This window comes from Melopsittacus undulatus, chromosome 5, assembly GCF_012275295.1.
Source record: "Melopsittacus undulatus isolate bMelUnd1 chromosome 5, bMelUnd1.mat.Z, whole genome shotgun sequence".
In the NCBI taxonomy this organism is placed as follows: domain Eukaryota; kingdom Metazoa; phylum Chordata; class Aves; order Psittaciformes; family Psittaculidae; genus Melopsittacus; species Melopsittacus undulatus.
In genome coordinates, this window is record NC_047531.1 from 74813602 (window position 1) to 74839660 (window position 26059).

Sequence of the window (26059 nt, forward strand, 5' to 3'; positions counted from 1 at the left end):
AGCCTCTGAAGGAAGGCGTGCTGTCCAGGTCAGTGTGCTCATGAAGCTCAGGGAAGAATGCATGGGGTGACTGACCTGTTGCACAGGAATCTGAATTTCCCTTGACACAAAGGGGACCCAGGGTGGCTGTTGAATAACACATCAGATGTTTGAATCAACCCCTATAGAACTGCTCATCCCTGCATTAAACAAGAGTGCAAATGTCTTCCTTCCTGCCTTAGCCAGACCAGATGAGGAGTGTATATATGAGAAACCTCTTTTAAATAGTTCTGGACTAGTCACTTCTGAGATTTCTCACCAAAGCCTTCCATGTCCCATGCCTAAGATGGCCTCAAATCACATAGTAATCCCAGCAGCAGAGGATGCCCACCATCATGGTAGTGAGCATATTCCAGAGACACATGATGAGAAATATGTTTGTACTGTGAGTCAGCTGTCTACTGCACTTACGATAGTCTGCGAAGTGTAATTTGCATTCTGATTTACATACATCGCTATATCATTCTACTTAATCAAACCCCTATGTAATGTTAAATAATTTCAGGTAAGTAAATCTGGTATTAAACATTAACAACTCTCACTACACCCACCACCAAGTGTGGAATATCTAAAGCACCTAACTAGGGAGTATTGGACTCTGACACTGGGTCAGATGTGCCAAGTAGGATCCAGGACAGTGCAAGGATTAGCTTACATCCAAGATTTACTGGAAGGACAAAGAGTGTAGGTGCTCACTGCTTTACTTGGAGTTACCACTGGAGTAAAAAGTAGCCACAAATTCATGCTGGTGGCATAACAATGCTGTAAGCACCCCCTGTTCCCTCTGCACCATGAGGTATGAGTTCCTGGAGATGTGGTTGCTGTGTGCCCTCACCTTCTTCCTATGACATGTCTGTCTCAGAGGCCCCACATGTAGGTTTAACATCAATTTCAACTGGGGCTGAATTTAACCCACTGTAGCTTTTAGTTTATCTAAAAACCAAGCTTTTATTGTCAGCACTAAAATATTTTGTTTATGTAGGTCTTAACATGACATGGTCACATCTGTTTTTCCCAAAGTTAGTTATTGTTGTACACTATGAGAAAGACAATTTGTAGGGAGACTGGAATAACTTAGGATACCATTATTAGAAGCATAAAGAAAACTATATCAGATAAAGAAAACAATAACTCAGAAACAATTAAAAAAACCCAAACACAATGGGTTTTATAAAAGTTATAATTCTATATAAACTCTATTATATATAATATATATGTAATATATATCATATATAGATTCTATACATAATTCTATAAATTCAGAGGAAGCTTGGGCTATATATAAAATATGCTACCTCTAGGAAACAAAGTTAACCAATATTATCAGTACTTTATTCTAACATAGTGCTTTCTATTAGTATATTTCTAAGTAAGAGTTTCACAAAGCAGGCCTCATTATTCCACTTTATGGGTGGGGAAGCTGAAGTGTGACATGTGACATGACTTCCCTATGTCATGGAATAGACAAGCAGCAAAACTGGGAACATGCCCTTGGTCTCCTGAGGGCTAACCCTGTGCTTGATCCACCGGCAATGCTGTGATCCCCTTCTGCCATCTACAGTATATAGTCTAGCTTCATCTAAGTCAATTTCATAAGCAGCACCACAGGGAACAGCCTATTATGCAGAGATCTCTGCAGCATATGTCTGTTTTCCTCTGCTTAGAAATGGCTTTCATTCTGATTTATGGGGTGCCTCAATTGCAGCATGAGAAGTTAACACGCTGGGGAAATTACCTAATATTTTACAAACCAAACACTGCTCAGGAGTTAGCAAATGAAACATGCAAGGTATGATGAAGTAGATGCAATACTGCATGCACAGAGCTAATTCCTGCCTTCCACCCTGCACCCCTCCTGTCTGCTGGCCTAAGCCACCCAAACACTTCGGTAGAGAAACCCAGTGGAAAAGGAAGAAGTTTACAGAGGAAGAAGATTATCTGCTGTACCCTCACACACCTCTTGAAGAAGCCACATTACGGACAAAGGAGACTATGGTGAGCAGAAGTTTCAGAAGCAGTCTAGAGACATTTCTTAAACCTCTGAAACAGCCAGATGAATTCAAAGGATGGTGAAATCAGACAGCAAATGGGGTCTTCCAGGCATGAACTCATGCTCTTACTTATCCTGTACGCACACTGAATCATTTGAATAATCGACTGGACTTTCCTATCTCAGCAGCACCAGTGTGTTTGTTGGGCCCAGAGAGTTCTCAATGGATGAGTTGAGTTGTTCTCACCAGACAGGCTCTTTGGTCTCCTGCTTATCTTGCTCCAGCCAGAAAGCAGAGTGACATCAGTATTTCCATAACAACAGTAAGGCCACAAGGAGACCAAGGGTACAGGCAGGGTTGTGTGGAAACTGAGGCACATCATTCATACCTGCCAGTCCTTAAAGTCAGCATTTGTAACTAAGCTTGCTGTTCCCGGATGTGGGAGATGTGAGAGATGCCAGAAACACTCAGCACGGGACTCTTAGTAAATCCTCACACATTTTAGGTGATCATTAGCCCTGAGGCTGCTTTTAGATGCTTGGCTCTAACTTCCCTGGGATTCAAATACAGTGAGATAGCCCTTAATCAGCGATATGATGTTCCAAATTGTTCCAAATCAAATTCAACTCCCTGTATATTGCACATTTAACCCAGTTAACTTGTAATTGGAGCTGTAACAAGTTGGATGTGTCCATTATCTCACTGTTTTTTTATGATTACATCACCACAAGACATAAGCATCTCTGGTCAACTAGCACATCTTATCCCTACAATAGCACTGCTGAAGTAGGAAAATATTATTTTAGAAATAGAGAGTGTAAGCCACAGAACTCTGGTTCATCTCACCTAAAATCAGTGGGTGACAAGCATAAAAGACATGTCTCCTAATTTATGGTCCTTTGCCTTATTCATCCTTCTCCTTCTAGTCCAAGCTTAGAATTTTCTATAAAAGCACTTTTCATGGACATTTATGCCACTGTAGAGAACAATTAAGGATCAAGACCCCACAGCAACATGCTCTGACTTGGATCAAGATGTGTGTGTGAGATGCAGGAATTTGATAGCCACTTTCACATAGCTGTGCGCTATCAGCTTCTTTGTACTGTATCTAAGTACAGCCATATAAACTGGACTCCCTGAAGGCGCTGAGGCAGCCTGGGCTGCTCAGAAAAGCTGTGGTGAGACTGTTGGGCATGATGAAGGTAGAGAGACAAAATGGGGGTGGGAGAGAGGGGGCGTGCTGCTGTGGTTCTCAGCTATCAGCAAAAAGAGATGAGGATCTTTGGTGTGCATCTGGCTTGCACGCTAAAAAGGTGTGTTTGGGCTGAGAACTGGGGATGGACTGATTTTACTGAGCACCTGGACTTTTGCCCCAAACCCCAAATCACCTGCTGAGCCACAGCCCTGGCAGAACGGCACTTGTATTCGTGTCAGGAGTTAAAATAGCATATTTTGGCTTCTGTTCAAATTGCAAGAAATCTTCCCTGACTGTTCTGCCTTTTACCTTGCTGATGTTTTAAAAACGTTTTGGTGAATATGAGTACCAGCCACGATGGAGTAAGCCAGGTTACAAAGGAATGGCCATTTGTATGCCAGACAGACAAAAAAGCAATGGGAACCCATGGGAAAAACAAGTCTATAATAGTGCGAGTGGCAGATTTAGAGTGCCCTGTGTGTGAGCATGATGTAACATTCACAGCAATACTCGCTTCAGGGAGGAAGCCCCAGTGAAACACTGGAGACCCAGGATGACAGAGGGAGTTAGGAATTTCTAGAGTGGTTGCGTGGCTGTAATCGTAAAATTGTTTAATCCCTCTTTAAGGCAAATTTAATGAGGCCAGGTAATTCAAGGCACAAGTTACTGCAAACGTTTTGAATCAGCTCAGTAATGGCCAAAGTTACTGTCATTTAATTGTAGGGCTTGGCTCGTTTCCCACTTAGGCAAACAGGAGGCGCAAGCACCTGTGAAACAGCAGCTCCCCTAGACATTACTCAGTATTTCACTTTGGGGGCTTCAAATGCACTTCCATGCGCTGGGGGTCATCCTTCCCCGAAATCCCTCTCTCGGGTGCCTCCATCCCACCCTCCAGAGCAGTCTACCTCAAGCATCACTCCCCAGCCGGGCCCACACCGCACTCACCACACCACATCCCGCCCCCGAGCAACCCGCCCCAGATCAACTCGCCCCGTCCCTGAGGGGCCGGCTTAGCCCCAGCCCAGCACTCCGGCATACGGCTGACCCAGCCCGGCTCGGCAGGGCCGGCCGAGGACCTAGCGGCACCGCCTGAGGTGAAACCCCAAGCGCGCCCCCGCCACACGCATGTACGCTGTGGCAGACGTGCCCGCGCAGGCGCGCTCCCGCCCCGCAGAGAGCGGCAGGCGCTCTGACGAGGTTTGTCCCTATCCGTGTGCCGTCTGGCGTGAGGGGAGGTGGGTAAAGCAAGATGGCGGCCGTGGCTCGCTGCGCTCGGGCTTCCCGCGGCCTCTTGTTGCCAAGGGCAGGTGAGTGTCACCGCTGCCGAGGGCCTGTGCTTGGGGCCAGGCTGCTCTTGCGCTCCGTGGCCGGGCCTGCCCCTACGCCAGCTGCCTGCTCGCTGTACACCTCTGCTCTCGGTGTAGAGCGGGGCGAGGAGCTCACAGGGCAGCGTCTGGAAGGTAGTTGGCTGATACAGCTGTTTGCGGCAGAAAGGTCGGGTTTCTGACTTTCTTCTCTTTAGGGAGCTGGGTTTACAGCCCAAAGGTGGGATTGGCTCAAGCTCTACAGTGTAAGCTCTACTCTAAGTTGTGTCATCGGAACTGTTAAATTTCAGCAGATGAAATGCCCCATTGGTTAAAAGTGTAAGTTCCTTTTACGATTTTTTAGGTGACCTTGACATTTTGGCCATGGTCTATAAGCATGCTCAAGTACCAGACTTATTGGCCTTTGATGCCAAAACAGAACTTTCCTGTGAGGGTGGGTGGTGAGGCACTGGATCAGGGTGCCCAAAGAAGTGGTGAATGCTCCATCCCTGGCAGTGTTCAAGGCCAGGTTGGGCAAAGCCTTGGGTGACATGATCTAGGGTGAGGAGTCCCTGCTCACAGCAGGGGGGTTGGAACTTGATGGTCCTTTCCAACCCAAACCAGTCTGTGATTCTATGAGCTTTAGTTAAACTGATTCAGCACGTGCTCCTCTGTTGAACAAAGTGGGAGATGGCAAACAGGTTTTGTAGGTTGATAAAAGCGAGGAAGGACTTTAGCATAGTTTAAATTGGAGAGATGTGTCTTTTCAAGAAAAAGATTTTTCTGGTTTACTGTGAGTATTTGAGATTTATTTCAAGTGAGTATTCATAAGCTTCAAATATGAATTGTAAAAGTAAGCTTTCAGTGACAAATAGATTCTGTTTTGTGAAGAATTCCTACTATTCTGGGAAAGAATCCTGGTACAAGTCTGTGTTATACAGGAGCACAGAGGTTTAAGTGGTGCTGCTCAGTCTGGAGGTGTCAACATGGGCTGTGAAAGCTGTATGGCTGTGTTAAGCCCTGAGTTACTCAATGTGCATTTTGATAGGGCTCCACACCACGTGAAAGGTCCTTTACTCATGAATCAGTGTGAAGATCTCTAGCCTGCTTTCTTTGAGTCTCATAGATACCCTTAAACCTATTTTTAATATAAAATAGTAGTCATTTGGCACATCGCCATATATTGTGACAATTTGTGACATGTTGTACAGTTATGGAACAAGAAGAGGTGTACACCATTAAATGTCTTACAGTATAAAGCAAGCAACAACAGATATATTCAAAAAGGTGAGAGAATACAAAAGTAATTGGGTGTTATTTGTTAGAGTGGCAGTGATAGCATCATGAAGAGCCAGTCACCAATATTATTTTGCAGAAATAACACAAAAAAACCTGCAGAGTAGTTGAAAGACATTAACTTTTTTTTTCAGATTAACTTTTTAATCGTTCTCATGTGGGCTGATTTGTTTAATAATGCTTTTTTTCAACAGGTATTCACAGTGGACTGAAATCTTGTTGCTTTTAGGTTTTATATTGTAACGACTGAAATGTGTGCCTATCTAGAAGTAACAGTGATAGTGTTAATTCTGTAAATATGAATATTGATATCAATATTGTGTAATTTATTTTCTAATTTTATTTTTTTACAAACTTTTAGAAAGAGAAGTGTATGTAAACAAAGTACTGAGGAGTATGGGTCATCAAGCTTGCTTCTTCAGTATCTCAGCATAGCATGTAGCTTTTTGCATAGGAATACTGCTGATGGCTATAAAGAACAGATTCATTTTTCCATGAGTCTGCTTTTCCTAAAAAAATAACAAAATCCTAGTTGTTAGAACAAGAATGAAGGTAACAACACCGTTCAGCTGTCTCCCTCAGTATTATCCTTTATGCTTGTGCTTGTACTGAGCTTGGTTAATCTTCACCCTCCAGGTACCTGTTACATAGCTACAGGCTTTATTTTGTACAGAGTATTCAGTATACACTAGTGATTTCGTTTGCATTTATTATCTGTTGTCATTAAAAAAGAATAAAAAAGCAGCCTTCCTCTCCAGGAGTTTTAAACTGGTGAAAACCTAGGGTGTAGGCTGTATGTTTTTGTAGTCTGTGTCAGATTACATAGCGAGCACAGTGTGATAATGTGCTTTAACATGTGCTGTATTGAAAATCCAGTGAAACGACTGGCTTCACCTTCACTGCAGTTCCTCAGAATTATACACAAGGATTTTTGAGGGCAGTGTTAAATTAATGATAGATGATGATACATAAAGCAGAATGTGATGATACATGGTGAATGTGGCAGTGATGAGTTGTTACGTTCCTTAAATTTTCACTTTGAGGTGTTGTAAAGTTTAATGTAAACGCATTGTGTCACTTTTAAAACTGCATGTTAGGTTTTCAGACATTAATTGGATGCCACAGGAATGTGTACTTCTTTTAGACTCCAGCACATCTTTGAGAAATGGTGTGATTTAATTTTTTTTTCTTAATGGGTGCTTATCATGGTGTATATTTTGCTTTTTTTTTTTTTCCCTCATAGTTAATCTCAAGGTCTTTGCTTCAGTAATGGATAGGACCTGCATATCTGCCACTTTTAAGATGGATACTGTACCCAGTTTAACTGTTCCTGAGTTTAGCTCTGTTTTGTAGGAACTGTTTTTAGGAAGTCATATGCCTGCTTGAAGTTTGCATTGATAATACTGGAGTATGTTTTTTAGGCATAGTATATTAATTTGATAAGTACAATATTTATGCTTGCTCTAATTAAGTGAGTGTCAACCTACCTTTCAGGACAAAATTGGGATGTGGTTTCTTTTGCTATTCTAATTTATGAGTTATAGAGAGAAGAGAGATAGACAGACTTTTAGATGGAGAAACACCTCCTTCAGGCACGGAAATCTTGCTGAATTTTCTGGTTTGAATTGTATCAGCTGATCTAATGAACTATAAGTTATGTTCAAACATCACTGGTCCTTTTCATCATGGCTACACCGTGCCACAGTGCAACTGGTAACACCTTACCATATTGGAATAAAGCATACTGTTTCAGTGTACAAGTGGGATTTTGTTTTGTTCCTTAATGCAGCCATCATTCTGATATCAAACACTAATCTTGTTTTCATTATGATTCTTGCTACTTGGATTTCTGTGAGATTAAACTTGCTTATCTTTCTCCAAAAAATGCTTATGACCATGAATTACTAAGAGTTGGAAGGTCAGTTACTTGAGTTCTGTTATATCCTCAGGCTGGTTTTCCAGTGACAGTTCTTATGATCTGCTCTTGTCAACAGTCAGATGTCTGTAGTTGTAGTGTGTTCATGCACTTTTTATTTCATCTGTTCCTTTCTTCCTATGAGCATGAACATGTAATTACGCTAAAACACTTCTGATTTCCAAAATCTTTTGCAAGCAGTTTGTTTCTTGCTTTTAGCTAACGTGGTTGGAGAGGATGTATGTTTCTTCTTTTCAAATCCCTATTGGAGCGACCTTGTCAATTTTTGTGAATATTGTAGTGATGTCATATTTTCATGGCTTTGAAGTTTTCATAACTCCTTGAGAAAAGGAACAGCTTTAAGGCAGTACTCTTTGCATCATGAATCTGTCTCTTTGAATCTCTTAATTTCTCTTCTTTTCCCTTTACTCAGAGCTATGATATAGGAGGGTTGCTGCTTCTTCCAGAATTTGGGTCTGATATTTGGGACTGAGGTGAAAAGTCTGGTTAACTGCATCTGGAGTGATTCTGAGTTTTTTTTCTTTCAGTTCCAAGATCTGGGAGTAGGATGTGGATGTACTTGGGTGGGACCTGCCTGTAGCAAGTATTCTTTATTGGCTTAGCTTCCTGTACTTCACCTTGTACATCATGTGCTAATGCTAGCTAGTAAAGCTTTATTTGCTGTTTAGGAACCAATAACTTTAGTCTGCTCCTTTCGTATCTTAGTTTGGTCTTTATCAACAGCTCCCTCAAGGCTGCTGTCCTCTGACCTATCCAGATGTCTCTGAAATAGCCTCTCAGGAGTCTTGACATGGGAAATTTTGCTGAGGGAGATTAGATAAAATCTAATAAAAAATACATAACATTAACTGTGGCTTGATACTGCTAACTTTTAGCTTATGTCACATGCTCTCTTCTGTTTTGTGTTGTAGGCCCTGGCATTTCTGTGCTAGCTGCAGCACCATCTGTGTTGCAGCAGAGCCGCCAAGTTCATCATGCAGTGATCCCTCATGGAAGAAGTGGACGATCATCTGTTAGTGGCATTGTGGCCACTGTCTTTGGGGCTACAGGTTTCCTAGGACGATATGTTGTCAATCGCTTAGGTAATGTTCCCCAGGAGTACTAATTAAAAAAAAAATAATTTAATAAAACTCAATTTTTTTTTCTTCAAGTTGCAGGGTAATCTAGAAATCTCAGGAACTTTGGATCTTAAGACTGTGATGCTTCTGTAGTGTTTGGTCTGTTAAAGTGTCAAGATATGGCAACTAGTAAAAACTGTTTTAATCTAGGAAATCTAGAACCTTTAGAAGACCATTAAAGTTGTTAAAATAAGTTGTTCTCCTTCAAGTACTGTTTCTGAGTCAGCTGTTTCTGAGGAGAGGTACAATACATATTTGACTTTTTCTGTTTTGGCCTTATTAGGACATTGTAGGAATTTGGGATTCTTTGAAATTACCCTTTTGAACTCAAGTTTTAGATAACAATTCTTGCTTTTTTTCTTTCCCTTTTCCATACAAGTTAAAAAATGCAAATACCCTTAGATGTGACACATTTTTAAGTATTGTAATATGTTTATAGCACATGCTGTGATTTTTTATTATTAACAAGCTTAATGCACGCTTCTCTGTTTTGTCTTACAAGCCCAAATACGCAAGTGTGTCTCTGCTTAAGAATTCTAGTGATGTAGGTTCAAACATTTACTTCTGTTCTAGTTTTAGCTGTGCTGATAGCTATTCAAGATATCTATGTTGTGCTTTATTGCCAGGGAAAAAAGGAAGTTTTGTATATTCAGAAGTTCATCTACTTAAAGTTATGTAATAGTTTAGGATAAGTCAAACTTTGTTTTGTGAATGCTTAGGTCGCATTGGATCTCAAGTAATCATCCCCTATCGCTGTGATCAGTATGACCTCATGTATCTGCGGCCCATGGGTGACCTGGGGCAACTTCTCTTCTTGGTAAGTCTTTTGCTTTGGCTTTAGATCAAATACAATACCATTGCTATACAAGGAAGTCTGTTAATCATTCTCAAAGTCAGAACTCCAGCTATTGTTTAGCCTCTAAATGGAAATGGTGTGAAAGAGCTTTCTTTGATTATGCCTATTTACACATTATCTCATCTTTTTCCCATTTGATGCTCTGGTTACAGGAGTGGGACTGTAAGGACAAAGACTCTATCCGAAGAGCCGTGGAACACAGCAATGTGGTCATTAATCTTGTTGGAAAGGAATGGGAAACAAAGTAATTTCCTTTTTTATTCTCCCACCCTATATAGATAGATTTACACCAGATATTGGACATTGTAGCAGCATTTTGCAGCATGTGTACAATATGCAGTGACTCTGACATTATTCTTGGCTTCTATGGAAAAGCAAACCTGAAAATTTTTATATAAAAGTTCTTCCATTTCTTTTAATTAACTAAAGTCCTGGTTATGACCTGCTTTTGAAAAGTTCATTCTTTCTATAATTTTCTAGCCTACAGCTTTTGTTCTGCCAGAGAGTTCTATGTGCTGTTTTAATCCACCTTACAGATGTTTAATCGGTGCCTTCCTGTAGCTGATAGAGGCTCACTAGTTTCTGTCATCTTGTATTTACATTATTACAGAAGTGGACTTTCATCCTGTCACTTTAGCATAGTGAAAAACTGTAGCCTACTAGAATAAGCTGTGATAAAGTTTTTCCTATTCTCTGGCAAATGTTAATAAACAGGAATAGCTAATTGAGAGTCCCTAAGATTAATAACATCATTCCTTGCTAGAATTTTGGCACAAACACTATTAGCTACATAAGCATTTTTTTTAATAATTTTTTAAAATAGTTCCTGTTTGAGATCCGTAAAAAAATCCTGTATTTGTTTTAGGTTGAAAATACCTGTAATAGCCTCATGTGCATTTGGGTTTTTTCTTGTATGTGTGCAATTATATCCACTTTGTATAAAGCCTTGTGCAGAACTGCCAGACAAAACCTCATTAGTTGTGTGATTTGCCTTTATAGGGTACATAATTTTGCTGTTGTAGTAGACAGAAACAAATGCAGATATCAGTTTCATCTACATTTACAAGTCTAATGCCTTTGTTGCTCTTTTTTTTTTTTGTGAAGTCATTTGATGTTCAAATTGTAGAATTAATAGTCAAAATGTATTCATAAAATAGTAGTCTCATAGTGTACAGTAATTTTTCCTAAAATATGTGCTGGCCAACAAACTAGCTGTTTCAGCTGTTTCTCATCTAGTCAAATATCATACATAATTCTGGGAGACACTTCGATTTTGCATTCAAGTTTGTAGAACTGTTTTGTTTTTCTGATAGTCACTTAGCTCCTTGTCTCACTGTTGGAGTCTGTAACAAAGCTTATTTGGGGGAAAGCCCACCAGACCTAAATTAAGTCTTGTGCATCTGACAAGTTTTTTTTTAACTTTTGGTATCTTCTTCTTTGAGATAAAGGTTAAAGTGTACAAACCAACTTGCCAAGATTGTTTGCGCTGTTGCTGAATTATGAATGTAAGGGTTCAAATGCTAATTGCTTTCAAAACAGGAGACATTTCTTTGTAATGTGGAAGTGAGGAAAGAAAAGAAAGCCTGTGCAGTTGGCCCAAGTACACTGTGGTATCTGTTTATCCTTTAGCTAAATATTTCTTGTGTACCGCCCCCTTTAAAATATGTGGACTTGAGTAAAAAGTATGATTTATGTAAGGGAGGTTTTCTTCGTTATTGAAAGGAAGTGTGGTGACAACAGCAAAAAGTTTAATTCTAGTTAAAGATCCCCCAAATTTGTCACTCTGGTCAGTTTCAATAGATTGAAATGCAGAGGAATCTTTGTACATGTTAAAGGCTTTTGGATGTTCCAAACCTTACCACTGTATTGCACATATACAATGTAATTTAAGAACATATCTTGATATCAGTGGTGGTGCTGGAACTCTGATATAAATTCTGTGCTCTGTTAAACACAACGTCAGACTAAACATTGTAAGTATCCCAAAGTCTATGAAAAAAGGTAAGATTAGAAGTAGAGATCAGTCAAAAAAAGTCTGCCATTAAATACTTTCCTCCTTGCCTAGTACTAGTTTACAGTCTCATCTGTGTATACTGTGTTGTTTGAAAACTCCATAGTTACAGGAGGGATGTTGTTTGTTCTTGTATGTTTCTAAAATCTATTTTTGTGTGTGGAACAGGAGTGATGGTTCCCAGGATCAGATTAGTTATTGAAGGGTCAAAAATAAATTTTTATTTTTAAGGCTTTCTTTAGACTCCAGTGGGATCTGAAGAGCTGTGGGAGTAGATAAGGACAAAGAGAGAGGCATTTGGAGAAGATGTTTGTTACCCAAAGCAAATGGAAAAGATGGAGCAGGGTGCTCACAAGGACAGTATAAAGACACGAGAAGTTAATTCTCTTTCTTGCAGTCTTGGGATAGTTGGAAACAATTCTAAGATTGTTGCCAGCCTATAGTGTTAGTTCTGCTTAGAGACAGAGCTTCTGTATTGTTCTTGATCAGATGCCAAACTAGATTATAGTTGAACCCCCTACTTTAGGCCCCTTGAATGCCATAAAGTTAGTGAAGTTGTTCTTTCTCATGTTTCTCCTTGAAGACCCTTACAGCTGCTATGAAATGGTTCTAACTGTTCTGTCAGTGTAAAATTCTGAATTTGCATAAGCACCAGTGTATTCTGTGGTCTGGTTTTGTCTACTTCTGCAGTGTATCTGACCAAACTAAGGCTGCTAAGAATTTTTGAGCTCCTTTGCAGTGTAATTGAGTGCATCAAATCAAGTCAGATTTTGAACAGTGCAGGTGTAAAAGGACAGCTTTGCTCAGATTTCAAGATGCAGCACTTTTCTTAAAAAAAAACAACAAACCTGCTTTCACTTGGAAAGAGCTTTCTGTTTGTCACACACAAATGGGCAAGAGGATTTTTCATATTGACTTAACGTTAGCAGGTGAAAAAGCAGACAGTACTAAAGCTGTAATTGAAGCTTACTATTGCAATTCACTTATCTCTAGTTTTTGTTACCTGAAGAGTCCCTCATGAAAGGAAACTTAGAAACAATGAGCATCAAGATAGGTTTTTTGAAATATATTCAAGTAATACCATAATTGTGATTAAAGTAAAATTTGGTTTTTGTCTTGATTTAGAAACTTCCGTTTTGAAGATGAATTTGTAAATATTCCTAGAACTATTGCACAGATAAGTAGGGAAGCTGGTGTGAAGACGTTTATTCATATCTCTCACCTGAATGCTAGCATGAAGAGTCCTTCCAAATACCTCAGGAATAAAGTAAGTCTGGAATCATTTTGAATATATTTTCCAAGAGATGCCTTTTTTTTTTTTTTCCTGTTGGTCCGCCCCCCCAATTCACCTCTGCTGGGTCTGTTCAAAGGAAATTAGGGTATGAATTTACTATGGAATGTTTTCTGCAGCGGAGGAATTTCTGAGTTACTGTGCTTATCGGAGCTAGACATCCCGCTTAGTACTTCATGTACTTTGAAGGGAAATAGATCATGTATTACTGAAAACCCTTTCTTCTGTCCTTGAATATCTTTGCATCTAAAGTTGCCGTCATTAAGAAAGAGGAACTAGTTTGATGGTTTGGGATCCGATATCAGGCCTAAACATCTAAGGCTGGAATGACCTAGCAAAGTAAGTAGTTGATGCCAAAAAGAATGCTGCAAAGACAGATGAATATCATGATTATGGTTTTGGTATCTTTTTTTTTTTTTCCTTATTAGGAGGTATAATTTTTTGTTACTGATTTTTTGTCTTTTTAATAGAGCTGTTGTCCCACATTTTTTGTTTTGCTTGAGCCTATTGTGTTCTGCCTTGTCTTCAATATAAACATTTTTAAAACCACGGTTAAAATTTGGTAGCTCTCAACAGGTAACAACTCTATAGTATAGATAGGCCTTAGTGTATTTGCCAGACCTATTGGAAAGTACATAGCTGTCACTGAAATTTCATACTGTACTTAAGCAGTTCTTGGAGTGTTCTTATAATGTAGTAGGGCTTATGTAAACCTTCCATGTTCTTCCAAGCTCTGGTCTAATATAAGCAAGAGAAGTATTTAAGTTAGGCTTCTTTATTTTTGAATTTAAATTTGTGTCACTGCACTAGTGAGGCTGTGTTATATTTCAAATACAAGAAATCATCTACACGTTGATGGGACTTTTGGGATGTTCTGTGAGACCTTTAGCACAGCATCTCAAAGATGAAATGGCCAGATAAAAATAATTTTTGTGCTACTGATGGTATCATTTCTTTCAGTGCTGTAGTCAGGATGCATTATGTTCTGAAAAGACATTCTTGTCTGTTCAGAATAGATGTAATAAATGTGTTCCTTTTAATTGAATGATAGGCTGTTGGAGAGAAGGCAGTGAGGGAAGAATTTCCAGATGCTATAATTTTGAAACCCTCTGAGATGTTTGGGAGAGAGGACCGATTTCTCAATCATTACGCAAGTACGTACTCTTGAAATCATAAAACCATGTACAATTTGTATACCTGCCTATGGAATACAGAAAGAAAATGTGATTTGCTTTTGAGAAGCAGAGAGGTATGTTTTTAACAGAAATATACTGTATTTATTAGCTGAAGGTGTGTACTGGGAAACATAATAAATTTTTACCTCATGAATGAATTCTTTCTGAATCTAGTTAGTCTTAGCTATTTGGTTTTTGGGTGGTTTTTCTTAATTTTATTTTCTATTTTTGGTCCGAGCTAAGATCTGGTCATCTTAACCCTCAAAATAGTTACCCCTAAAAGTAGGTTTTCAAGATGGTATAATGCTCAAATGTAAAAAGCAACCTGAGCTCTTTTTTGGCTCAGAAGCGCCAGTAATGATTATGATGTATCACCAACAAAATTGCTAGACAGGATAGAGTGGAATCTGCTTCTGTCTTGCAAAGTTGAGGTATGTGTGAATCACTGTAAGTAAACAGTAAATGCAACCTTCCCGTTGTTGTTGAGAAAACTGTGTTGAAAACAGTGCTGCTGGAATTGGATGGTAATTCTTCCCAATTTTATTTTTTTAAAACAGCTAAGTTAGTGTTCAGAATAGTTGCACACTCAATGTCGTGCAAAATGTATTGATTATTTACCTGAAAGGGTTCAGACTTTGTTCTCAAGTTACGTATGTGTCTTTCTGTCAGACATGCGCTGGTTTGGTGGTGTGCCTCTTATTTCTCTGGGGAAGAAAACAGTGAAGCAACCAGTATATGTAAGTTTTGAATAAACAAAAACAATCCCAAATCTTTTGTGTGTGCCCGTGTTGGTTTTTTTAACTTTTCCCCCTGTAAATCACTTCTGAAAGAGGAGTGTGTGCATGCATTCCTGTTTTCTATTGGTAATTGTTTGAATTTGTTTCTTACAGGTGGTTGATGTAGCAAAGGCAATTATTAACGCAATTAAGGATCCTGATGCTAAAGGAAAAACATATGCCTTGGCTGGGTAGGTTACTTCTCTGATTCTAATTAAGTGAAGTACTTCTTTTTGGTGTCATTTTTTGGCATGCTGCACAGTACATTTAATTTCTCCATCCATGCACACAGTTTGAGCTACAATAAATTCCACCTCCTTTTTGGGAGGAAAAATGACTCAAGCTGTTACTGTGAGTACTCCGAAAATCCTAGTTTGGGCCCCATTGCATTTAATGTTATGTACATGCACACAAAGAAATAGGCAGTCTTGGGAAACATACTAGACAACATGAATTTGGAGAAAATGCTAAAGTTGTGTGGAAGCCACCTGGAATTAGAACAGATAGAGACAGTGGATCTCCTAGAATATTTTTGTGTACACAAGCTCCAAGTCAGAATAGGTCATTAGCATTAAGAATAAACAGCATGACAGATGCCAAGGTAATGGGTCCATGTTTTGATGCTCTCACGTAAGCACTGGAACTGGTCTTCATCTAAAAGCATGTGGTAAAAGGAACATTAGTTTTATTGATTAACAGTTGCTAATTAGTCAAGGTATAAATGATGCTGAACCTTTTTTTTTTTCTATTGCATGCATACCTCTGTCTTCCCCCTCTCTGAAAATGTGTCTAGTATCTGATTTTGCAAAAGGCTTATCTGAGATTGCATTGTTTTTTCTGTTTGTTTTGTTGCAGTGACAGCTCTTTATTCCTGTAAAGCAGAGATTATTGCTGGTCTGTCTTTTTACTCATGTGATTTCATTTTCTTCAGTGCTGTCACTGAGCTGTTGAGAAAGATGTTATCCTGGTAGCTATGCTAGGTGTGTTTTATGCTCTGGAAGAGGCAGCAAGCAGGTCTTCAAAATCTTTTGGATCATGCTGAGGAACTTCTGCTTAGAAACTAGCAAAATAAAGCAAGAAGCTACCAATGGTCTGGAAGGGACTATTAACAATAACAAGGTTAAGGAGCTTGAGCTTGCTTTCAAATCACAGGGATGATACGAAATGTCACATTAAAGGACAAGTGGAAACAAGTGGAATGCTACAGCCATTCAAATAGAATTTTTTGTCAAAGAGAATACATATGTAGGTGTCAGACACAATTAAGGCAAAACCACAAACTGTGATGAAAATACTTATTTGAGTGACTATGATATCTCTTGGGGGCAACTTGAAGATGGGTCAATATGTATCCAAAACTGCCTGCCACAAATGGAAGGCACCTGCTTTTAGGTTCATCATTATCTCACAAAAGCAACTGCACCAACTGCAGGAGAAATTGAGAATTGCACACAAAACAGAACACTATTTGCAGCCAAGTGGGAGGGCAGTTGGTTAAACTTTGAATGTATTCTTGCAGTTTTCAAGTCTCATTTTTTGGCAATTTACTGAAGGCCAGGAGTTCAGTTACTAGGTTTCGGAGTCAGGCATTCAAACGAGGATGCCAGACTATCACTGCAAGGAATACAGTTTCAGGCACATAACAGTGACTGAAAAGACTTTGGTCTAAACCAAAGATCCAAATCAGTGTTGGAAAACCAAAGGAACTCTGCAGCATAACCCTTGGCTAAATCTGTATGTTCTGTTTGGGCTTTTTTTTTTCCTTCCTGCTATGTGTTGGAATAGAGTTTTAACTGTGGCAGCTAGTTGTTTTTTACCTCTTTGTGACATTGGTTTTGCTTCCTCTACTCATTAAATCTTCTGTGTTGAATGTTAATGCTCTCTAGAGCTTGCTGTCTGCTAGTATTGTGGTTCATGTAATGAATCTTCCGTGTGAAGTTCTATTCTTGGTGAAGTTGTATTGTTGATGTTTGCTAATTTGTAAAGGAACAAACAGTATTTATGTTTATTTACACATTTTTTAAGTTGGGCTGTAGTGTATATTCTTATATCTCAGGCAGTAATCCAGCCACCTGGATGAAGCTCATGCAAAGTTTCAAGTGTTGAATTATTTTGAATTCTGCCAAATATGCTGACCTACCTTTAAGTGTATCCATTAGAGAGGTTTTTTTCTAATTTGCTTTTACAAACTAAAGTAGCAGTAATTTGGGTGTCTGTTTTTTCAGCATTTATCAGCAAATTTTGTTTGTAGTCATTATTATTGCTGTTCTTTTTGAAGTACATGTCAGTTTTCGTGCATGCAACCTCAGACCTTGTTATCTCTGAGATCTTGGGTTTATCAAACTGTAATTCATGTTCTTTGTATCATAGTCTTGGATTTTTGGACTGTGTAAAGTTTTGCATACTTAAGTCTTCTTTTGCATACATAAGTCTTACTCTAGCATAGTTGGGCCACAAGAACCCTATGCAATGCTACAGGATTGGGGAAGAGTGATGGGAAACCTGCTTGGTGGAAAAGGACCTAGGGGTGCTGATTGATGGCCACTGAACATGAGCCAGCTTGTGGCCAGGCAGCCAAGAAGGCCAATGGCATCCTGGCCTGTATCAGCACTGGTGTCACCAGCAGGGCCAGGGCAGTGAGCATCCACCTGTACTAAGCACTGGTGAGGCCACACCTCGAATCCTGTGTTCAGTTCTGGGCTGACATTGAGGTGCTGGAGTGGGTCCAGAGAAGGGCACTAAAACTGGTGAAGGGGCTGGAGCACAAGTCTGATGAGGAACAGCTGAGGGAACTGGGGTTGTTTAGTCTGGAGAAGGCTCGGGAGGGACCTTAACGCTCTCTACAAGTGCCTGAAAGGAGATTGTAGCGAGGTGGGGATCTGTCTCTTCTCCCAAGTAACAAGTGATAGGACAGAAGGTAACAGCCTCAAGATGCACAAGGGGATGTTTAGACTGGGTATTAGGAGCAGTTTCTTCCCAAAGGGTGCTCAGGCATTGGAGGAGGTGGCTGAGTGAGGTGGTGGAATCACCATCCCTGGAAGTGTTCACAAACTGTGTAGATGAGGTCCTCAGTGATATGGTAGTGGTGGCCTTGGCAGTACTGGGGTGATGGTTGGACTTGATATTAAAGGTCTTTTCCAACCTAGCTGATTCTGCAATTCTCTGATTCTTAGTTTTGACTAAGAATACCCTTTATTCAGTATAACTGTGGTGGGTTAGCCTTAGCCAGCAGCCAGATGCCCATTCAGCTACTCACTCCTCCTCCTAAACAGGACAGTGGGAGAAAATTGCATGAAAGATGTATCGGTTGAGATAAAGAAAGGGGGAGGTTGCTTACCACTTATGTCATGGGCCAGACACACTCAGGTTGGGAAAACTTAATTTTATCTACTGCTAATGTAAATAGATTTGAATAGTGTAAAATAAATTAAAAAAAAAGAGTAAACCAACACTACCTCCCTCCCTCCACCGTTTCCCTAGGCTCAAGTTCAGTCCTTCATTCTTGAATCTTCTACCCCCTTTCCCTGTGCAGCGCAGGGGTATGGGCAACAGCAGGTTATGTAGTCAGTCCATAACAGTTCCTTCCTGATGCTCCAACCTCTTCAGACTTTTCCCTAGCTCCAGCCTGGGCCTTTTCACAGGCTGCAGCCCTTCATGAAAAACCTGTTTTAGCGTGGGCTCTTCATGAGCTGCAGGGAAATCTCTACTTAGGTGCCTGCTCTCACCTTGATATCTGCAGGGCTGTTTATCACGCTTCCTTTCCTCACTTCTCCAGGCCTTTGTGGCATTTTTTTTCATTCCTTAAATAACATTTTCCCAGAGGTGCTGCCTCTTGTCTGAGGGGCTCAGCTGTACTCTCTGGTGGGTCTGTTGGAGCTGGCTGTCCCCAGCATGGGGCAGCCCTGACCTCTCCACATAAGCTGCCCCTGCCACTCCCCTTCAGGGTGGCTGCTGGGTACCAGCCTTTCAGACCTAACCGATACCCCCTGTATGACATGGTAGAATACACAGACTCATAGAATGGTTTGTGTTAGAAAGGACCTTAAGATCATCTGGTTTCAAACCCCTGCCATGGGCAGGAACGCCACACAGTAGACCATGTCACCAAGGACTCTGTCCAGCCTGACATTGGACACTGCCAGGGATGGGGCATTTACCATTTTGTTGGGCAACCTGTTCCAGTGCCTCACCACCCTGACAGGGAAGAACTTCTTCCTTATATGTAGCCTGAACTTCCCCTGTTTAAATTTAAACCCATTGTTCCTTATCCTATCACTACACAGTCCCTGACAAAGAGTCCCTCCTCAGCATTCTTGCAGGCCCCCTTCAGATACTGGAAGGCTGCTATGAGGTCTCCACGCAGCTTCTCCAGGCTGAACAGCCCCAACTTTCTCAGCCTGTCTTCATATGGGAGGTGCTCCAGTCCCCTGATCATCCTCGTGGCCCTCCTCTGGGCTTGCTCCAACAGCTCCAGCTACGATACTGGAGACACCAGAACTGTGCATAGTACTGCAAGTGGGGGGTCTCACGAGAGCAGAGTAGAGGGGCAGGATCACCTCCTTTGACGTCTGTGCAGTTTGCTTTGAAACCCAGTGATGAAACAATTTTGCAGTTTGTGACTTACACTGTTACCATTGCTGATGTCAGATTATATGTTTTTCTAACTTAAATATTCTTTATTTCAAACAGTACAGAATCTGGAGAGTCAAAATCTGTCCTCTTGTGAGGAAAATGACAAATCTGTCAAATCATTTAGATTGAAGGAAACAGGCCCTTGGTAGGCTTGGGGGTGGAGGGCTTTAAAATTTTTGTCTGTTGCTGCAAGTATTCAAGTACACCTAAATTACCTGTAAATTTTGTTGCTTTTTCTTTAAGACCTAACCGGTATTTCCTGTTCGACCTGGTAGAATACATCTACGCAGTTTCCTTTCGGACCTTTATTCCGTATCCGCTTCCACGTCCTCTCTACCAGTAAGTGGGACCCTTCTTTCTCTTAAGAACTTGGGATCCACCAGGCACCATGGAAGCATAAATGACTATTTTGATTTGTTAATTAATATTGCCAGTTGTTATTTAACATGGTAGGATTGTAGAAACTGGCTTTCTCTAGATACTTGTTAGGTAGCTTTGAGTCTTCAGCTCAGGCACAGGCCTGTGTTTGATGAGCTAGTGTGTGAAAGGTGTGCGTGTAATAAGCTTGGTTATTTATTCCAGAGTTATTGAATGGCTTTGCTGAGTCAACAAGTAGCAAAAGGTCCTAAGCTGGGACAATCAGTAGCAAACTAAACAAATTTATAGTAACACCACAGGGAAAATCTGTGTGTATGTTACTGACCATAGACCCTGACAGATTTTTTGGCAGCAGCTTAAGGTATTGCTACTGTCAGCTGTTCTTCCAGTCTAGTGAGCATTGTCGCCCTGGAAGCAGAGTTGGGGTAAGGGTGGGTATGGGTATTGATTGACCATCTAGTTCAGTCCTTTGCAGTGATTAGAGCCCAGGTTGGAGGTAAGTTTGTACTGAGATCTTGGCCTGGAAATTTGAGCAGTGCAGTTGTGAGCAACCATTTCTTTGTTGTACTTTTTTGCCGTATAAAGGCAGTAGCATTTTTAGAAGATGGTAGTGAATTGGGAGATAGAAAGGAAACATGTAGCATCGCTGCAGTTGACTGCAGTGGATGGATTGCAAAGGTTCTGTTCACTTGCACTGAGCTTCTTCTGCAGCTGTACATTTTGGCCTCAGAGACCACATAGAAGCTTATTTGCTCAGTTGCAGCTACTGCACATGAAGATGTGCAGTATAAATCAGACTGGATATAGTCCTTAAGGCATAATCATACACTTTTGAAGAGCTACCTCAAACAGTACATGCCATTTCAGAAGCTGACCTGAGCATGGTTGAGATGTGTTAATGTTTGGGGTGCTGATCCTCCTCAGTTTCAGTACAATGCGAACTAATAAGCTAAAAAAGGTCACCAGCTAAAAGAGAACCCTCCTACAAATTCGCTAATAGGACTCATTTCTTTAATATAATTAATGTAACTGATGATGAATAATGCTAGAACATCTTAAACTGTTGCGTCTGATCTGAATTGGCTGTAGAGGCATCAGCTTAGCGTGGCTAAGCTGACACAGACCAGCTTATTGAAAAGTTACTGTTTAGGTGCTTATTAGTTTTATTCACATTTGCTGAAGTTCATGTTAATGGGCTAAGCTAGGTAGTATTTCATATTTTTTGAGAAGAGAGTGCATCTGAAAGCCTAGTTTTGTGCAGTAGCTTAGTAACCCTAATCTGCCAGGTGACAACTTCAGAAAGAGATTCTATCTTGAATGGACTGTTGGTCCCAAGGCACTGAGGAGAAGCTGTAGCATTCTTTTACTTTCTCTGCCAGATTCTCTTTCTTTCAAGAGAAACTTAATTTCTCTAAACTGCAGATATACTAATCTTCATAATTTTTAATAGATGCAGATTGCTTGTGATTCCATCATCTTGTTTGTGCAGCTGTTAACTTTCTTAGTTGTCAGCAAGCATGTTTTTTTATGGAGGCGTTGACTCAAACTTTGTGACTAGTTGGATTACTGCATACATTACTAGGGAACAGAGTTTCTATGAAAGGCAGGGGCAAGACTGAACCCTCTGGTGTGTGGGTAACTGGATATGGAGGTATACTTTCCCTACCTAGTAACACTCATTGTTACTTAAATATCTGCTCCTTCATTCCCTTCCAAAGGAAAAGGAGACCGAATAATTCAGTAGCAAACACTTGAGGTTACCAGAAGCACAACTAAGGACTTGCTGGCTGGCACGTTCACTACTCTAATGAATTAATAGCTTGTGAGAACAGCTACAGAACACACTCTTGCTCACAGTCTGTTAAATGTGAAATATTTTTACCAGTTCTTGTTTTCTTTGTGCTTCTGGATAATGACTATGCTTTTATAATACTCTTTCTAATGACAGTTTAATTGCAAGATTCTTTGAGATGAATCCATTTGAACCATGGTTAACACGAGACAAAGTGGACCGGGTAAGTGTAGGACAATCCACGAATTCTTCTTGGAAAATGTTTTGTGTGTTTGTAACTTGAAGTTGTACTTCTGCATTCAAGGAGTGCTGAAATGTATGTACATCATGTGGCTAGAATTTGATTATAAAGACTTTCAGACTGCTTGGATACTATGAAATGTATGTATGAATGTACTCCCCACTTTTATGTAACTAGTGAGTTTATGTACCTCTAGATGCATTAAAATAATTTACACCATCCAGATAATGATGTTTTTAACAAGCTGAATTGACAGTGCTGGATACAGCTCAAATTCTAGAGTGCATTCCTTGTGAACATGTTGCAGCTTTATGTTTATTCCTAACTTCTCAGAGTGTCTAAGTGGGAGTGGAGGAATAACTTGCAAAAAACAACTGCAAGTGAGGAAAAAGTAGGATTTAGCAAGTATTAATGTCAAAACCGTTGGCATATGTGTAAGTTAGCAAAGATAGTCATGTACTCTGACAGTCTCTAAGCTTGCTGCTCTCTGAAGGTTGCAGGTACTCTCCCAATTATTTTGCAGAGTTGGAACTCTAATGTCTTTGTTATGTTGCAGTACTAATAACTAATTTTGACCAGATTTTCTACAAATTAATTTGAGATAGGGTACTACCATGAATCTTGGGGAACTGGGTCCTATACTTAGTGCTGCTTACTGAATAGCTATAAGCAATTAATTCCTATGTTATATTTCTCCATCTGTGAAATAAACTGTTTTCCTATTCTGTTTGGAAATAATTGTGAAAAACTGTGGATAGTATGTGTAATAAAGGAGAAAAACTTACAGTCTAGTGCAATTCCCTGCCCCCCCCCAAACCACTGACTTATACTTGAGAGAGTTGGCATCGTAGTTCTGTTGTCTGTATTTACCCAGGATGTAGGTCTAACATCTCCTTCCTTCTAGCTGCCTTTATAGTTTCTAGAGATATGTTTCATCCAAATCATTAAAACTACTGCAGTTCAGCTATATCATGGGTAGTGTAAGAGGTGGAGTTTCTCCATGTCACTTCTGTGTCTTGATTGTTCATCTTTCACGGCTTTTCATCCTTAAGTAATCTACACAAAATTAGATGTGGTTGACTTTTGAAGACCTTTTAAGGAATAACAGCATAAGAGAAATCCCCATTCTCCAAGACATAGGTCATATGTGTTTTGCATATGGTAATGGACTTAAATATGTATTCTGTACAGGACCCTGTTCTAAACCATGAACAGAGAAAAACAACCTACCAAAGATGATAATTCAAAGTACATTTTCTTGACAAAGCAGAATGTATATAATTGCAGTTCAGGTATGCACTTATAAGTTTGGCCTGATTCTGTGGTTGCAGTGCAGTGATCGTCCTGATAGTGTGCACCTAATGGAAAGAGGATGAAGACACTTTCTGGATATCTCACTGCTATTTATTCCTGAGTCTAAATCTGAAGCCTGAAAGACTTTTTGCCAGATGCAGAATGTCTGTGTCTCCTGTCGAATTACGTTTGGTACTTAGTACCTCGTGTAATTATGCCATAGTTCTGTAGGGCCACACTGAATCTTTTCATATTTCCAGAGGAAGACTCTGAGCCAAAATCAGTCAAGGAACTGGGACTGACACACAGTTGGCTGAGTCCAACTGTGTTTGAATAGGTCATTAGACCTACTACAGGATGCAGCAGTGTATTTTATTGCAACGTTCTTAGGGGAAACTTTCTTAAATCAGCAGCCTTAAAACTGTAGTAGAATCTCCCAAGAGCAGCCATTTGTAGAAAACTGTTTTGAGGCATACTAAAATGTTTCTGGTACTATGGATTTATACTACTTTGTTTCCATAAAAGAAAAAAGGTGACAGGTGTAAGTACAAAATACTTTTTTTAGTGTGCCCATGATTGTGTTGGGTGTAATGCTGTTCATTCCATCAAGTCAGTTACTTTTTTGTCTTCTTTCCTCCCTCCTCCCCTCCCTCCACTTTCTTCTTAAAGTTTCACACAACAGACATGAAATTTCCTGACCTTCCTGGTTTGGAAGACCTGGGTATTGAACCAACACCTCTAGAACAAAAAGCCATTGAAGTTCTGCGCCGTCACCGCAGATTCCGCTGGTTGGATGCTGAGCTAGAGGAAGCAAAACCACCTAAGACCTGTCCAGTGTAACAACTGATGAGGTGGTTTCTTGACACTTGTTAAACTGCCTTTGTATGACCCAATTTGTTTGGAGAACTGTGTACATACTGAGTAAAATACATTAATCATATAAACTATATTTCACTAGTGTTGTCTTTTCAATTATGGAAGTCTGTCATTGAAATGCAACTTTTCTCTTTAAAAGGTCATGAAAATAATTTGCATATTGTTGCTTAGCTGCTGAACATTCAAATATTTTGAAGACTGGGACTAGAGGGAATGTGTCTTAACACTAGCCAGTTTTTCCTTTGGCTCTCAAACGTGTCACTCTTTTTCAGTAGGTGCTCAGGTGATTTGAAGAATGTAGTTCAGGACTATGTCACCTATGGCCTTTCTGACAGGGCTTGCTGGCACTGCCACCTATTCAGTTTATGAGCTCTCAGGTGGAGACCGGTTTTAAGTTCTTGAATCTTCTGAGCTTTGTTTTCTGAACTGAGCACAACCAGTGTAGAATATACCAACTAAAACGGCAAAAGCAGTTTTTATGGTCAAGAAGTGTCAATCAGACATGTAAACAAGTTTTTTGTGAACATGTAAACATGTCATTTGATCTCTTGTGATAGTTATGTGTGCTCCCTGTCATAGACATGAGAAAATGTAATTTCTTCATTTTTTCATGAGGAAGTCTTAACTTTTTTATATGCCTAAGTCTTTAATGTGCTGGGACATCATCTTTCAGTAAGAGAGTGAAGCATTGCTCTCTATTTTCAATTGCTTTAAGATCAAAGGAAGATTTCTGCCTGAATTTGATCAAATCTTTTTGTTTCTATATTGAAAAAGTTGCTGGAGTTGTTTTTCACATTCAAAGCACAGCTTTTCTAGTTGGTTCATTTGCACCACAGACTACTCCTACAAGATCTTAATTCAGGTAGCCATTAGATGGAGAACATGCAAGTGATGAGCATCCATGAAAAGTTTGCTTTATGCAGCCTGCTCCATATCAGATAGGAATACAGGTAAAATGGAGTGTTACATTAGTGCTCAGCTGCCTCAAGTTTGGTTTTCCACAGTACTTGGCTTTACACAGCATTTCTGCTTCCTACCTTGTAGAAACTACAGTGTGGTTTCTCATTGTTTATCCTTCCAATGCAATTTCTTTAGGCATCTTGAGAGTAATAAATAAAATCAGTTGTAATACTGTCTAGCAAAACTATAATACAGCTTCACCAGTTATTCTACTTGTTTATCAATGAAATCTTCCTTCTTATCCTATCCCTAGTTTCTCAGATTGCAGTAATTCTTAAGACAATCTACAATTTGTGAAGTACTGAACGTCCTTAAATGTGTGGACTCGACGTTTGTGCTGAAGACCCTTGGGTGTCAAGCAAGCGTATGGACGAGGGGAAAAGGGGGCTGTTGTTTTCCGTTCTCCCCACAAGAGGTCACTGGTAGAGCAGAAAGTGGCAATGATCTTTTAAGTGCGGTGGGTGCTGCTGCTTTTTGCAGCCTGTCTCCTGCTCAGGCTTTGCAATTTCTCATCTTTCTTGCCTGCTCGAAGCCAGAAGACTGTCCAGAATGTTTTTTTCAAGGCAGGCACAAAATTGTACATTGACAAACTTAGGTACAGTGGCATAATAATCCATGGCTCTAGTACCATCTCTGGCTGAAATAAAACCTGCTTTGGTCCTTTCCCAGCACATAGTATAATAATCTGTTGCCCACCTTCAGCCTGCTTTAGAGGGTCTTGTGAGAAAGAAGATCCTTGGCAGCATCTGTTTATGGAGCAGATGAAATTTTTGCATGGCTTTGTGAGTGTGTGTGCACTTAGGAGGCAGATGGTTTAGGACCAATAAGTGCTGAAGAATTGGTGACGGTCATGTTAGATATTTATGTTTGTGTGTGTGTATCTGTATATCAGCTTTCCA

At 40.1% G+C, this 26059-nt stretch overlaps 1 protein-coding gene across 1 annotated transcript; it reads left to right on the forward strand.

The window, feature by feature from the left end:
• The first annotated feature begins 4417 nt into the window (after positions 1 to 4417).
• NDUFA9 (NADH:ubiquinone oxidoreductase subunit A9) lies at positions 4418 to 24273 on the forward strand. Its single transcript, XM_005147969.3, has 11 exons — positions 4418 to 4532; positions 8673 to 8843; positions 9599 to 9696; positions 9888 to 9979; positions 12872 to 13013; positions 14089 to 14191; positions 14882 to 14949; positions 15103 to 15179; positions 19864 to 19959; positions 21947 to 22013; positions 23994 to 24273. Exons 1-11 carry the CDS (start codon positions 4475 to 4477, stop codon positions 24162 to 24164), a joined length of 1143 nt encoding a protein of 380 aa, XP_005148026.2. The 5' UTR covers positions 4418 to 4474; the 3' UTR covers positions 24165 to 24273.
• The last annotated feature ends 1786 nt before the right edge of the window (positions 24274 to 26059 follow it).

What these genes read in the sequence shown, in the direction of transcription:
- NDUFA9 (XM_005147969.3), top strand. Translation starts at nt 4,475, where the DNA reads ATGGCGGCCGTGGCTCGCTGCGCTCGGGCTTCCCGCGGCCTCTTGTTG. An exon ending in ATATGTTGTCAATCGCTTAG is followed by an intron (nt 8,844 to 9,598) that starts GTAATGTTCCCC and finishes GTGAATGCTTAG; the next exon opens with GTCGCATTGGATCTCAAGTA. An exon ending in GGAAAGGAATGGGAAACAAA is followed by an intron (nt 9,980 to 12,871) that starts GTAATTTCCTTT and finishes GTCTTGATTTAG; the next exon opens with AAACTTCCGTTTTGAAGATG.